At 35.0% G+C, this 15,731-nt stretch overlaps 1 protein-coding gene across 3 annotated transcripts in view; it reads left to right on the plus strand.

Moving 5' to 3' along the window:
- The window catches only part of HCRTR2 (hypocretin receptor 2), a 107,498-nt gene that overhangs the window by 65,176 nt on the left and 26,591 nt on the right, over positions 1-15,731 (plus strand). For 2 of the 3 annotated variants that reach the window (XM_042937325.1, XM_042937326.1), the window contains exons 2-3: positions 4,083-4,261; positions 9,791-10,034. In XM_042937325.1, coding sequence (XP_042793259.1) covers positions 4,083-4,261; positions 9,791-10,034 — 423 coding nt within the window. Of the gene's footprint in view, positions 1-2,285; positions 2,398-3,762; positions 3,814-4,082; positions 4,262-9,790; positions 10,035-15,731 lie in introns of all 3 variants that reach the window. The other variant, XM_042937327.1, reaches the window with a different exon arrangement.

Genomic DNA, 15,731 nt, shown 5'->3' on the forward strand with positions numbered 1-15,731 from the left:
TATATGTGTGTGTGTGTGTGTGTGTGTGTATATTTTATATATATATATATATATATATATATATATATATATATATATATAGTGAGTTAAGCTTAAAAATCAAAAAAAAAAAGAAAAAAAAAAAAAGAAAATCCTCTGCTAGCCTTCTGGGTTTTCTCTTGAAAGTTGCTGACTTCTTTTTGTCTTGCTGCTTTGAAATTTTTTATCACTGTATTTTGCCAATTTAATTGCCGTCTGTCTTGGTGTGGATTGGCTCTTGTTGATTTTGATGGGAGTTCTTTGTGCCTCCCAGATATGGATATCTATTCTTCCCCAAGATTAGGGAAGTTTTCAGCTATTCAGTGAGTTCAATGAGCATCCTGTGATCATTACTTTATGTTCCCTATCAGGCATGTTACTTGTTTCTGTTTTGCTAAGATCTCCAGCTGTGGCCTTGTCCTATTCTTTAATTTGGGATACACTTCTCTGTATTCCCATTTTGTCTAAGTCTCTGTGCCCTTTTCTCTGTGTTAGAAAAGTCAGCTACATCTCCAATTCTTGAAGGTAATGCCCTTATGAAAAAGAGATCATGTGGTGCCATGCTGTGTAATGTCCCCTGTTCTCTAAGGCCTAGTACTTCCAGGAGTTTCTCCATTCTGTGCTGCTTGTGCTCTGCTATTTTGTCTTGGCTGCCTGGTCCTTCAGGCCTATCATCTGCAAAGGTTCTCTTTGCCCATTAAGGACAGGGCTTGGTACCTGGCCTGAATGTGGCATGTTTTAATCAGGTGTGCTCTGGTCTGTTTGTGAAATGAGACCTATCACTGTGGCATCTGGAACTGAGGCTCTGCAAAACTCCTACGTTGGGAGATGTAGTGTGAGCCAGTCTTCTGGGGGAGGAGAACTACTACAATGGGTCTGAGGCAAGCATGATTGGGAGGGGCATTTCCACTGGAGTGTGGTGGGTCTTAGCATAAGCAAGTTAGGTAGTGAATGTAGACATTGCACTGGTTCCCTGTAAAGTAAGTGTAACCCTGTACTTTTGCTGAAGTATGGGTAAGGGAAAGGCCCTGGCCAGTTCCTCTATTCCCAGAGAGGTCTTTCCATTAACACTGCCTCTGGGACATGCTCTGAGGTGAGTGAATGACCTCCCCAATATGTGCCCCAGACACTCTTCAGATTGCTCTTTCCATGCTGTATGTCCACAGGCTATTTGCCCTTGCTTTTCTCCAAGAGCAGCCCCAATGTCCTCTTGGCTGTATCTTAGTCAAATGTCCTGCCCTTAAAACTTCAGACTTTAAGCCCTGTTGTTTGCAAGAACTAACAAAATCCAGTTTCTCTTGCTTTCCAACCCAATTTCTGTGCGAGATTGTTTTCCACATACACTCCCCTGTGTGCTAGTTTGTCTGTAGCCCTTTGTGGCTGTGGCTCTCTCCCCAGCACAACTACCATGATGTATTTCTCTCCGAAACTGCATCTCTGCATTTCCTATCTTCTTTGATGTGGCCTCTTCCCTACCTTTAGTTAGGGAGTTTGTTCCTCAAGTCTTTAGGTTGATTTATGGGATATGTAGGATGATTTGATAATTATCTAGTTGTATTTGTGGGACAAAGTGAGCCTAGGATCCTCCTACTCCACTGTCATCTTCCAACCTCTACCTCTTGCATTTTTTACTTTAGCCATTCTAACAGGTATAAGACAATATCTCACTGTGGTTGTTCTTTTTATTTCACTGACAATTAGTGATGTTGAGCGTCTTTTCATGTGTCTTTTGGCCATTTGTATGTATCTATTCAGGTATTCTGCCCATTTTTTAATTAGATTGTTTATTGTTTTGGTGATGAGTTGTATAAGTTCTTTATATATTTTAGATATTAACCCCTTATAAGATATAACAGGCCTCGAGTTATGGAATGAGTAAGTCATGGGAATAAAAGGAAAAGCATAAGGAATATTCAATGGCTGAAAAAATGATACCAGCTGAAAATATACTTTTCTCATATTGGCTGGTCATAATTCATCAATACTGTCTTTCCATCTTTGTCTTACCTTCAAAATATGGATACTTGGGAGTAAATCTAGAACTGGTTGTATTTTTTAAGTCTTATTTTCTTTCCTAGATCCAAAATTGAACCATTTGAGTCATTTCTTGACCAAGTATTAACAGTGTGATACTTATAACAATTTCCTTATAACAAGTTATGATAACACGTTACTCAAATACTAGTGTGCCTTTGTGTATGTGTGTGTATGTTTGTATGTCTTCAAGTGTTTCTGGGGAAAAAATAATTCAGTTGTATCACTTTCAGATAATAATGACTACAGTTTACCTTAATAAAATTCATCTGGATTTTTGGATACTAGTATACTGGAATTAGAGAAAGATGTGAAGTTTTCAAAATTCAGTCCTCAGGAATTCAGGTATTTTATTAACTTAGCATCTGTTGGTGACTTAAAGGTAATTTAAGCTTCAGGAGCGACTGAAAACATTTTCAGCATATGAAACTCTTAATAAACGGTATAAAATTGTCCAAAAGAAATCCTTATTTAGTGACTTAAATTTAACAAAATGTGCTTTTATTTATTCACTACATAAGGTTACTAATCACTGCATCATTTGGATGCATAGGTGACAGCTCTGACAGTTTAATGATACCCAAGGCAAATTCAGTTACTTTTAGTGAAGCAAACCGTCAATAGATGTGGGTAGCAGTGCTTACACCTATATAGTTCTTGAGTCAGTGGTTATGTAACTTTTGGATACACCACACAGAGGAGGACAGAGAATTGAGGAACTGGATGTTCTTTTCATAAAGAGCAACTGAATAAGATAAGAACAGCTTTTAAAAATGAAGATACAATGAAAGGCAATGAGGATGGCTCGACTCTGAGAGTATTGAAAAATGTGTTTGATTGGAGGTGATGTTTAGAAGCCATCAAGAGTAACAGCAAGGAAAGAGGATTGAGTCTCTGGAAGTTATATGTACTTCGCTATAACCCATTCATTTTTTACAAATAAAGAAAAAGGCATGGTGAAAAGACCAAGATTCCTCACTTGGTGTTGAATCCCAGCTGCAGTTGTAGTTCTGTGCTTTATGATCCATTTGTCCCTAACCGAGCTCCACAAATTCCCTGTGTCTCAATTGCTTCATGTAAAAAATGATGGTAACAATGTCTTCCCTTGTGATTGTCAAGATTAAATGACCTAAGCCTTTTATATATGAACCATATAGCTCGTTGTTTGCCAATAATAGGGGTTGAATAATTGTTGGCTTTTGTCTCTTAAACCTCTTCATCTATTAAAAGTTCTAAATGCAGAGTTTGGGAGCAGATAGGATAAATGTCATGGCTGAGGCAAACACTATAGTTCATTCAAAATGGCTAGCTCCTAATTCATCTCACTTCGGTAAATATTTCTTGAGTCTCTACTACATGCTGAGCACTAAGGGAATAGAAAGAAGAATCAAAGATTGTTCTTTAACTTCTGGGAATCGTGATTCAAAATCAAGTAAGAATGAATGTAGTATTATGATCCATTGAGAAACAAATGAACTGATTTTAAGCATGGATTCAGAATTCACATTAAGTTGACTGATTCAATGAAAATAGTACATTCCCTTTTCAATGTTTATTTGTGGACCTTACAGGAGTATTAATCAGCTTGGCAGTATTTCCTCATCAGTACCTATTTTCTTTGTATTATTACTGTCTTAGTCTTTTTGGGCTGCTGTAACAGAATACCATAAACTAGATGGCTTATGAACCACATACATTTATTTCTCACAGTTCTGAAATCTGAGAAGTCCAAGATCAAAGCTGTAGCAGATTTAATGTCTGGTAAGGGCCAATCTCCTGGTTCATAGACAACAGCTTTTCACTGTGTCCTCATATGGTGGTAGGGGCAAGGAATGTCTCTGGGGTCCCTTTTATAAGGCACTAATCCCATTATTGAGGGCTCTGCCACCATGATCTATTCATCTCCTGAAGGCCCATTTCCTAACACCATCACACAACGTGTTAGGATTTCAACGTAGGAATTTTGTGGGGACAAAAATATTTAGTCCTTAACGGTAACAATTCTTTTTTTTTTTTTTTGTCCAAATTAGTTTGTGTGGCAGTGTGGAAAAACCATCACATGAGGACAGTAACCAACTACTTCATAGTCAACCTTTCTCTGGCTGATGTGCTCGTGACCATTACCTGCCTCCCAGCCACATTGGTTGTGGATATCACCGAGACCTGGTTCTTTGGACAGTCCCTCTGTAAAGTTATTCCTTATTTACAGGTAATTTTTTTCCACACTTCTATCTATTCAAACACAGAAGCTACTGAAAAAGTATTTTCAGTTAAGTATTAGAAGTATTTTCAGTTATGGTCTTCTGGTAAATTAACTAGTGACCTAAGAGAAATATACTTGCTTAAGAAATTAACAAACTTAAAAAATAATACTTGATACTTTCTGGGTAAATAAGTTCTGGGTGAAAAAATAAAACAGTAGAATCCTCAAGTCATCATTAGATGCTGAGAAAACCTCTTATTTCTTTGATCTCTAATTTTCCCATTGTAAAATAAGGAAATTGAACAAATTAATGATTGAGCCTCTCCTAGCTCAAATAAGCAAGGTCTGTTTATTTTTATTTTTGTTAAGTGATTTTGTTTCACAATGAGAAATTAAAGTTCTGTGATCAAATTAGTACAGTGAATATATTTCAGTGTTGGTTCTGAATCAAACTACCAGGTTTGGAATCTCTATTCTGCTATTTACTTAGTGTATGCTCTTGATCCAAATACATAAGCTCTTTGTGATTCACTTATTATAAAAGGATAATAATTTTTATTATAGCTCACTCCTATGGTTGTGATGAAATTTTACTAAGATAATTTATATAAATTACATGGAATAGTGATTTCCCTCTGGAAGAGAATGATCTTACAAAAATATAGTATGTTCTCAATAAACATCAGTTATCATCATCATTATCATCATCATTAGACATTTTATTGTTCTGTGTGGAAGTAGTTTTTCTACAATGAATTGCCCTAGAATAAATTGAGAATAAACACTTTCAGAGAATAATTTTGTGATGGGTATTCTGACAGTTCTAAAAATATGGCCACAGCCACAGCCCTTAAAGAGGTGGATTCCCTTTAGCAATCAGAAAGTGAATGAGATCATGGCAATTCTCCGCTTATCTTCTTGTAACCATCCCTTACCCCTCAGTCCCTACTCCATCCAGTCTCCCAGATGGTGATCACATTATTTGGAAGGGATGAAAATATACTCCCAGTAATGAAATATTGGTGCAGGTAGGACAATTGGACATGCAAAAAAAAAAATCCAGACACTTCACAAAAATTAACTCAGAATGGATTACAGACCTGAATATAACATGTAAAAGTATAAAACTCCTAGAAGATAAGATAGAAAAAGCCTAGATGATCTTGAGTATGTTGATGACTTTTTAGGTGCAATACCAAAGGTATGATCCTGAAAGGAATAATTGATAAGTTGACTTCACTAATATTAAAAACTTATGCTCTGTGAAAGACAATGACAAGAGAAAGGGAAGACAAGCCACAGACCTGGAGAAAATATTTTCAAAAAGATGCATATAATAAAGGATTGATACCCAAAATATACACAGAACTCTGAAAACTCAACAGTAAGGAAACAAATAACCCAATTAAAAAATGGGCCAGAAACACCTCACTAATTATGATATACAGGTGGCAAAGAAGCTATGACAAGATGCTCTTTATCCTATATCATCGGCAAAATGCAAATTAAAACAACAATGAAATACCACTATACACCTCTTAGTATGGCCAAATTCTGGAACACAGACAGCACCAAATGCTGGTGAGAATGTGGAACAATAAGAATTCTCATTTACGGTCGACGTACAGGCACTTTGAAACACACTCTGCTTGTTTCTTGTAAAACTAAATATCTCTTCATATAACCCAGCAGTTGCATTCCTTGGTATTTACCCAAAGGAGTTGAAAACTTATGTTTACCCAAAAACTTGCATGCAAATGTTTATAGCAGCTTTCTTCATAATCACCAAAACTTGGATGCAACCAAGATGTCCTTCAGTAGGTAAATGGATAAACTGTGGTACATCCAGACAATAGAATATTATGTAGTACTACAATGAAATGAACTATTAAGCCATGCAAAGACATGGAAGAAAGAAGAAACTTAAATGCTTATTATTAAGTGAAAGAAGCCAATCTGAGAAGGCTATACATTGTATGATTTCGATAATATGACATTCTGGAAAAGGCAAAACTAGAGAGACGATAAAAAGATAAATGGTTGCCAGAGGTGGGAAGGAATGAGCACAGAAAATAATGATAATAAAATGGTGGATATATGTCATTATACATATTTCAAAACACATAGAATGTTTAGCACCAAGATTGAACCATAATGTAAACTATGGACTTTCAGTGATTATGATGTGTCAGTGTAGGTTCATCAATTGTAACAGTGTACCACTCTGGTGGGGGGATGGTTATATTGAGAGAGACAGGGAGTAAATGGGAAATCTCTGTAACTTCTCCTCAATTTTTATGTGATCTTAAAAGTATCCCCAAAATAAAGTTTTAATAAGAACAAAAGTTGGGGGAGATCACAAACAGCCCATTGCTAGAAAACATATTGATAAGGCTTTTGGATCTTAAGTATTAGGAAGAGATATTTAGCTCAATAGTTCTATAGTAAACTTATAAGAAGTGATAATTTCTTAGACAGACACCACTGATAGAATAGTAAGTGTAAAATGCCATGGACATTATAAACTTTACTGCAAACATTAGCTATAAGGTTAATTTGTGTCTGTCAGATGAAAACCATGAATGGGTCACAAAAATAAAATTCAGTATTTTTTGTTTGCTTGTTTTGAGATTAATAGTACATTGAGCAACAGACAAAAATATCCTCATTGGGAGAAGAAAACAGTAATAAAGGGGTCATATGGTTTTGCATGAAGACGCTGGGGGAGATTATAAATAGCACAGAATTATAATATTTTACCATCTTTTGGTTTTAATAACCACCAAGGGAAAAATTTGAGGGGTTCTCTTAAGTTTCAAGATGGCTTCACTGGTCCAGAATCTTCTTTTGGATGAGTGAGAAAATTTCATGCTTTCTCTGCAAACCAGAAGATTCCTGAGCAAACACTGGAATGATAAGAGAGGGATATGTCACCCTATAGTTGGTACAGTCCTTCTCTAATACACAGCGATAACTTCTTATAGACCAGGTATTTCAGACTCCTCTGTGAACATGAAAGAACAAATTGGATGCAGTGTGTACCCAGTGAGTGATGCAGGGCATGGGTCTCTTATAAAGTTATTGACAGTACTATTTCATACAGCACAATTTATTAGCAAATCCTACAGTGATGGAACATTTTCATTTCCTGAGAGAATCTGTCTGCTTCTCTATCAACACTGCCCAGTCTAGTCAAGACCTCAGCTTATTCTCTCCTCTATAGGCCAAGGGAAAACCACTGGGTAACCACAAAATCTGAATCAGGTAAAAAGACTATATATATATATATATATATATATATATATATATATATATATATATATATATATAAAACTATATAGTTATAGATAGATAGATATATCCATTTATTACCTCATTCAGCATTGGTTCTTTATGAAAAGTTATAAATGCACAAAAATATTGGTGTACTGGTAAAACTACTATCTCCAAATTTTCTCAGCATTTATTTCCCATTTTCCATAGAATTTCCCCAAATGGTATGAATAGTATCAATGAGCAATAAGCCATTCATTCAGTCTTGAGTAGTTGTTTTTCCTTAGTTGTGATATACTGAAACTGATGGCTTTGTCCTTTACATGAAACTTGCATCCTACTTAAAGTTTAAAAACATATTACAAAAAACATCCAGCCAGATTTTAAGGTTATTCAGTCATTCAGTTTAAGATTCTTTGGATATATATATACACTAATTTTCTATGACTTACATGTTATTTTTCTTCTAATTAGAATACAGTATAATACAATACAACCTTTAGGCTTATGACCAATAAACAATAACACTTCGGAAAATGCACAAAAATCTTAAAAAGCTCACAAATGTAATAAAGCTTAGCTGAATAATTCAAGTGACCCTTTTGTATCTTTAATAATTCTATAAATCCAAGACCATTAACATTTACTGGGCTATTTAGTGAATAATTAGCATAGATTTCTTAGAGAATTATAACATATTTAATTCTCACACTTACAGGAGCAGTTGACTACTTTTTCAGAGTGACTTTTTTTTTTTTTTTAACTGCAGAAGAAGGTCTGCACAGGACATGTCAGGAAAAGAACAAAGCCAACTGAAATGGAAGTGGTGGGTGGTGGGATAGTCTCCCCCAATCTCTTTGTCACACTTTTCTACTTTCCAGTCTATTAGCTCCTGTATCCAAATCTGCAGTGTGCCAAAGTTTCCAAGTCTTTTTTTTTTTAATTTTTAAAAATTTTAAAGTAATCTCCATACCCAATATGGGGCTCGAATCACAACCTTGAGATCAAGAGTCACATGCTCTACCGACTGAACCAGACAGGCGCCCCCAAATTTCCACTTCTACTTGCCATGGATCTCTGATGTCTTTTTGTCATAATTATATGCTAGCATGGAACAGATTCATCATCTACGAAAGCAAGTCTCCAGCATTGCCCTGACCACAGGGTACCCATAGTATGGGTGAAAGATCAAGCACTTAACAGTGGAAGTTCACATCATCTTATCTCACTTCCTTTCCAACATTTATAATCTTCAATGGATTCATTCTCAAATGATTTGCTATCAGGTTGATTTAATCTAATATCAAAGTCTAAATGAAAAAAGTACCCAGATGTGCCCTCCTAGAAGTGAAGGTAGCAACACAACTCTCATTTGTAATCACTTACGATAAGATGCAATTTTATACCTCCTGCCAAGAAAGTGTTGTTAATGGAATGCTAGTATGTATTATGCACCAGTAAATACAGTACTCTGTACTGATGGAGTCTGCTTTGGGTTGTGACTCTGCACCTCCCCCACTCACACTCTGTCTCTGTCTCTCAAAAATGAATAAATGTTAAAAAAAATTTTTTTTAAGCATCACTTGTAGTGGTGTTAATTATATGGAAATCTGGACTAGGTGAACCTATTTGAGTTTGAGAGGCCGGTTGCTTATACCACCAATAAGAGAATAATGGTGAGGAGACCCATACAGGATTCTCTTCAAACATAACTCTTGCCTTTGCATGCAACATGCTAGAAATGAACCAATGCACAAATAGCCTTTGTTATTTGAAAATATGTACTACAGCATCCATAATTTTAAAAATCCTAGTTAAATGCAATTGCAATCAGATTTCTATATATTTTAAAAGCTAAACATGTCATTGTCTCTATAAGTGAGAGTTTTCTAGTTCAAACTAAACATATATGTTCTATTTTGTTTTTCAAAAGTATTTTTCCCCTGCCAATGCAAAGTTGCAAGATAAAATGATGACAGTAATTACTCAAAGAATGCCATATTACAAATTAAAACATTTAGCATAAAATGATTGCAGCCTTTTCATATCACCTTTTTCATGTTTCACAGGAAATATGTTTTTCTCTCTGATACATTTTATATAGTACTATTATATTTTTTAGGGAAAAAACTTGCATGAAATATTTTGTCACCACTTTGAGTCTGATTAACTGCACGGCCCTTTCTAATGTGATAAGGATACAAAGAATGGATCCATTTAACACCAAGTACCTCTCTTGTCCTATGTTCTTTCTCTCTCTAGACCGTGTCAGTGTCTGTGTCTGTTCTCACACTGAGCTGCATTGCCTTGGATCGATGGTATGCAATCTGTCACCCTTTGATGTTTAAGAGCACAGCCAAGAGGGCCAGGAATAGCATTGTCATCATCTGGATTGTCTCCTGCATTATAATGATTCCTCAGGCCATAGTCATGGAATGCAGCACCATGCTCCCTGGCTTAGCCAATAAAACCACTCTCTTTACTGTGTGTGATGAGCGCTGGGGCGGTAAGTACATTATGGGCCACAGGCTGACATTTATATGACAGCTGAAAACTAAAATTTTGATTCGCATAGTCATTGTGAAGCTGGCCTTGTATGTTTTATTGGCATCTGTTAATAAAGTATTGCAAAAGCACGAAACCCAAGTAGAAACCCAAAACAGTTTCACAGAATAACTCCACCTACCTCTGTCTTTTGGAAACGTTGATGCACGGTTATCTAGTTTTCATATTTTACGGGTAGAGAATGAATGGAAGGACTTTCCCTAAAATTTATATTTAATTATGCCAGCTTTTCTTAAATTCTCTAAAACAATAAAAACTCATTTATACAATCCAAATACATATTCCAAAGTGATTAACATTTTACAAGATAGTACAATGTTATATTGCCTCAAGTGCCAAGTTCTTTAATGGGCTTCAGATACAACTGGGAATTTTCATTTTAAAACCATGTCCTGCCTGGAAACGTGACTGGAGTTGAGTATATAGACTTACGCTCTTCTCTAAGTCAAATTATCTAAATTTGCTGTGTTTATTCATAAAATATTAAACTGATAAATTATCACATAATGTTTTCTGATTTAAGAATTATATTAATTATGTGGGCACCTGGGTAACTCAGTTGGTTAAGCGTTCGTTTCTTGATTTTAGCTCAGATCATGATCTCACAGTTTGAGGTATTGAGTCCTGCGTGGAGCTCTGTGCTGACAGTGCAGAGCCTGCTTGGGATTCTCTCCCTCCCTCTCTCTCTGCCCCTCCCCTGTTTGTGTGCACACATGCACATGTGCACAACCCCTTTCTCTCTCAAAAGAAACATTTTAAAAACATTAATTATGAATCCTTTTGGTTTCCAATCTGATATATATGGCAGTTAAATTTATAATTTTTAAAAAAAATTTTATTAATTTTTGACAGAGAGAAACAGAGCATGAGCAGGGGAGGGGCAGAGAGAGAGGGAGACACAGAATCTGAAACAGGTTCCAGGCTCTGAGCTGTCAGCACAGAGCCTACCTAACCTGGGGCTCAAACCCGTAAACTGTGAGATCATGACCTGAGCCGAAGTCGGATGCTTAACTGACTGAGCCACCCAGGCACCCCAATCTGATATGTGTGGCAGTTAACTTTAAACAAGCAGAAGTTTGAAGGCCTTATATTCTTTTGGTTCAAAACTCTCAGTGAGAGCCTTTAAGGTTTTTCTGTAATAGTGGAAACACTTCTGTCAATACCTGATGATGGCACAAACCTGGACACAGCAAGGAGATCAAACAATACTGCATTTTAGTATAGCATGTACTAGTTACAAAATTATTACATTAAATTTGAGGAAAACAATCTGTTATCTTCTGGGTAAGTACATAACAATGGCCCATACTTAGGAAGTTTAAACATTAGGAAGGAATTTGTTTATTAGACAGATGTACATTTATGTATATTAGAAAATGTATCAACGAAAACAGTGTACCCCATGGATTGCTTATGGGTCTGGTATTTTAAAGTATTTGAATCTTTGAATTTATATTATTTCCTACCTTAATACTTTGATTGGAACACTGAAAAGAAAAAAGTCAGGAACTAAAAATTTAGGCATATGCTTTCACTCTAACAGGATAAAAATTAAAAGGCACTGGGATTACTTTTCATCTATTATCCAAAGACCCATAGTAACTAAAATTGCACAGTCTGTGGTGTCTATTGTCCCAAATATTAACTAGCCATTTTTGAAATTGAGGTTTTCCCTTCCTTTCTAACATTGTAATTCATTTGCTATATTTTCTCTGGATCATCTTCATTTTCCCCCAAATTTCCTTATTAACGATGCAGACAAAAACAAAATGAATGGAAAATTCCAAAAGGGTAAGTCTATTTCTTTGAAGTCTTAAGTCCCATTTATTTAATGTTCAAACAACATCTTGAGTACTTAGGATATGCCAGGAATTATGCCAGCCTGGAGAGAAATAGACTGCCTATGGGAACACATTGCAGGGAGTGAGACTGAAAACCAAACAAACAAATGTTTATAATGTAATTAGTATTTCAATATACTTGTATACAAAGTGCTAGGAACCCAAATGAGAGAACAGACTCAGCCCTGGCCATTTGAACAAATGTTTACAAAGGAGCTGCTAACATTTCAGTGAAGAATTGGAGGAGAGATTCTCCAAACAGGGAAAATGGGAAAGGGTGTCCCGGAAGGGAGAAAACCCACACAATGAGAACTATCCCTGAAAGAAGAAAAGAGGGTATTGGACCTGTAGTTTCTGCAATGTAAGGGTATACAGTCTAAAGAACTGAGTTTGGAAAGACTGGTTTGGTGACCAATTGTGACATGTCTCTGAGGCAATTTTTATACAATGAGTTATATTTGGAAATCAGTCTAAGATCTCTTGATCAGAATGCTTTTGTTAATTAATGAAGAAATTGAGCCATAAATTATTTGCAGATTATGAAGCAAAGAAGTACATGTAAATTTAAGCTTCCAACTCAAAAGTTGGATTCTTTAAGCTTGTGAAAATGGCACAAAGATTAAAATACCTACCTTTAATCTAACGTGTCAGTAGTATTTTCTCTAAAATATTTTAGTAATTAGTTTATACATTTGTAGACTGCTTTGGTAAGATTTTATTTCTTTTTTTAATGTTGCTCTGAATAATCAGGCAGCATTCACTTTCATTGACAAAAAGATTCTGGAGCTAGGGAATCCTGTCATTAATTCTGATTAAATAAATAGCCACATCACTTTATAATTACTTTGAGTAAAAAATATAAATATCTAAAACTCATTTCAACCTTTAGTGTTTATTATCTAGTGCTAGCAGAGACATTTTACTAAAAAACAGCAACTGCTATTGAATATTTAAAATTCTAAAAGCCTTCAGAAGTAATTTAGGGAAACTATTTGAAAAATGATTTTATATTAGTCCACAATTACTTAACATGATTATAAAGGCTTAAGTTAAGCCATACAAAATTGAGTTTACCATCCACAAAATCAAAAAATAAAATTTATGAAATTAACCTTTTGAATATTAAATGAAATTTTAAATCACTTAGTGTTTTCAAGAAGAATATGAAAGAATCAAAGTGAGCTCTTATCATTTTGACCATTAGACATCTCTTTCCCTATAATAATTTTTACATAGCATGACCTCTTTATATAGGCTCTTTAGAAGTCCATGGTCAACTTAAAATGTTAAAACTCAGACACATGTGTGATAATAGCCGGCTAAAAAGACTATAGGAAATTATATTTTATAGTGTTGGCTCTCTAAAGTTCAAACATCTTTAAAGTCTGAAAACATTTAGTCCAATTTAAAAAAATTGTTATGAAATATCTTCTATTTTAGATTAATTTGTGAACTGTTTTTCTTTTTTTATCCAAAGTTTAATCAATAACATAGGTATAAAAGCAGACAGTGATATCATAATTGTCCTACACCAATATATTACGGCATAGAAAGAGCCAGTGAACAGTGTGATCACTTGATTCATATCTATCAAATCACTTTTAGGAAAGTCTTGCAAATGCTATGTCACTCGTGGTGCAGAATAACTGAGAACTCTCTGTCTCAGTCTTACTGAAAATATTACCATAAATATTTAATATTTTGTGGGTAAGTTATTTCTGCAACTCATTATATGTATTATTGCCGATGGCTTGTACCAAAAAAACAAAACAAAACAAATAACCCACAAGCCATAACTTCTGGAAGGCACACTCAGTACTCGAAACAAATATATTAATATTTATTTAAATAATCTTTAAAATATGTCTTTGTATATGTTACATTCATTCACACTTCTAAAATTATTCCAGAATTATATACATCGTTTCTTGATTGCTTGATTTGTATATGCAGTTTCACAGAACATATTCTATTGGAAGGAAACTAACTTCTTTTGTGCACTCAAAGATATAATTGTCTCACCATTCATCCAACACTTAATGAGTATGTCTTGTTTGCCAAACATTTTGTAGACCTTGGGGGATTCATAATTTCTCTTTTCTTGGATCTCACTGCCAAATTCTTGTTTGGTGGTCTGAAAGAAAATAATAATGGAGTCCTTCTTTACAGTCAAACTAATTATAGCACCTTGCCTATTGTAAGATTTTGAAAAAATATATATGTTAAATTTCAGTATACATATATGTTCTCTCTCTTTTTTTTCTCTCTCTATATATATACATATATGTGTGTGTGTATATACACACACACACACACACACACACACATACATATAACATTTTATTAGAGAGAAGATAATAAAGATTCAAGTAAACTTTATGGATTCATAAACTTTGAAAAGACAGTCTATATGGAATATTTGGGAACTTTAATCTATTGGTCCATTGAGTCCCTGATAGGTATAACATTGTAGATTATAGATAATTAGATTAGCATGTTGGCTCAATAATACACCTTAACTCACTGAGATTAAGTCTTGCCTTGTTAACATAGGACATTATTCTTTGATCTCTGATTTTGGGGACTAAATAAAGATCCACATTTTCTCCGTAATTATTGGTTTGATATATATGCAAGAATTTATTCAGATTGTACCTATTTATTATTTGAGGAGAGACACTCATTTTGAATGGTTGCCAATCTTTAAGATGTTGTTTTATAATATGAGTGCTTGAGTGCAACAAATTTCATGTAACTACATTCTAGGTTATATATAAATGTCTTCAATACATAGAAGATATTGTTCATCAAGTGCAGAGAGACTTCAGAGAAAGTTTCAACACATTCAACTTAAAATTCCAATGGCATTTATAAGTTTTCAATTAGCTTAGACCCTAAGTATGGAATGAAGAATGTTAAGACTACCATGTTTCCCCAATTATCTATAATAATCTTTTTATTAAAACAATCACTCCCAGCTGGCAAGTGTAATTTCACCTGATCAACTTTTCTCTGTGTGGGTGTTCATTATCATACTATGCATTTACCAGCCAATTACATATTTTACCAACTATTTATAAATATACCCACTACAGAATGAGGTTTCTCTCCCATCTGCTTAAAACCCAAACTGTTATCACAGTGATGGTATCCATAGTTGCAATTAAAAAAGGAAAATATTACCTCTCAAATCTACTCTCCTTCACTCAGGTTAGCCGGAGGTAGACCTCAAACATCTGTCAGCTTCAAAGATGGGAGCCCATGTGACACCTTCAAAACAAATAAAAGTTCAAAGGCACTCAGGTGCCTGGGAAGTGTCCAGGTCATCCTCCACTCCTCTGAAATGGGCTTACCAAATACTGCGCTGGTTGTGGCACTTCAAAGGGAATGGCTGTTATTCCTCCAGTCACTGCTCAGATTCTATCACTTTTTATGTAACTGGCCTGTTTTATGGGATAAACTTAAAAGGAAGTTAGAAACACATGAGTAGGTGTGAGCCAGTTGGGCCACAGAAGAGCTAAAAATGACACCCCAAATCAGTCTCTTGATTGCTTTCTACCAGAAGCACAGGCACCCCGCTGTCCCCTGTGAAGATTACAGTGAAGAAAAACATCTACCTGAGAAGATGGAGTTTAGAAAGAAAAATAAGGAGACTGTTAAACTCAGCCAACTCTAGAAGACAAGGTGATGGACTCAAGATTGTGGAGAATAGTCAACTCATAGATATATTTAAAACATATTCAGTAACAATTAAATGAATGATTGTTCAATGAATATTATCAATTATTGTGTTCCTC

The sequence above is a fragment of the Panthera leo genome, chromosome B2 (assembly GCF_018350215.1).
Source record: "Panthera leo isolate Ple1 chromosome B2, P.leo_Ple1_pat1.1, whole genome shotgun sequence".
Taxonomy (NCBI): domain Eukaryota; kingdom Metazoa; phylum Chordata; class Mammalia; order Carnivora; family Felidae; genus Panthera; species Panthera leo.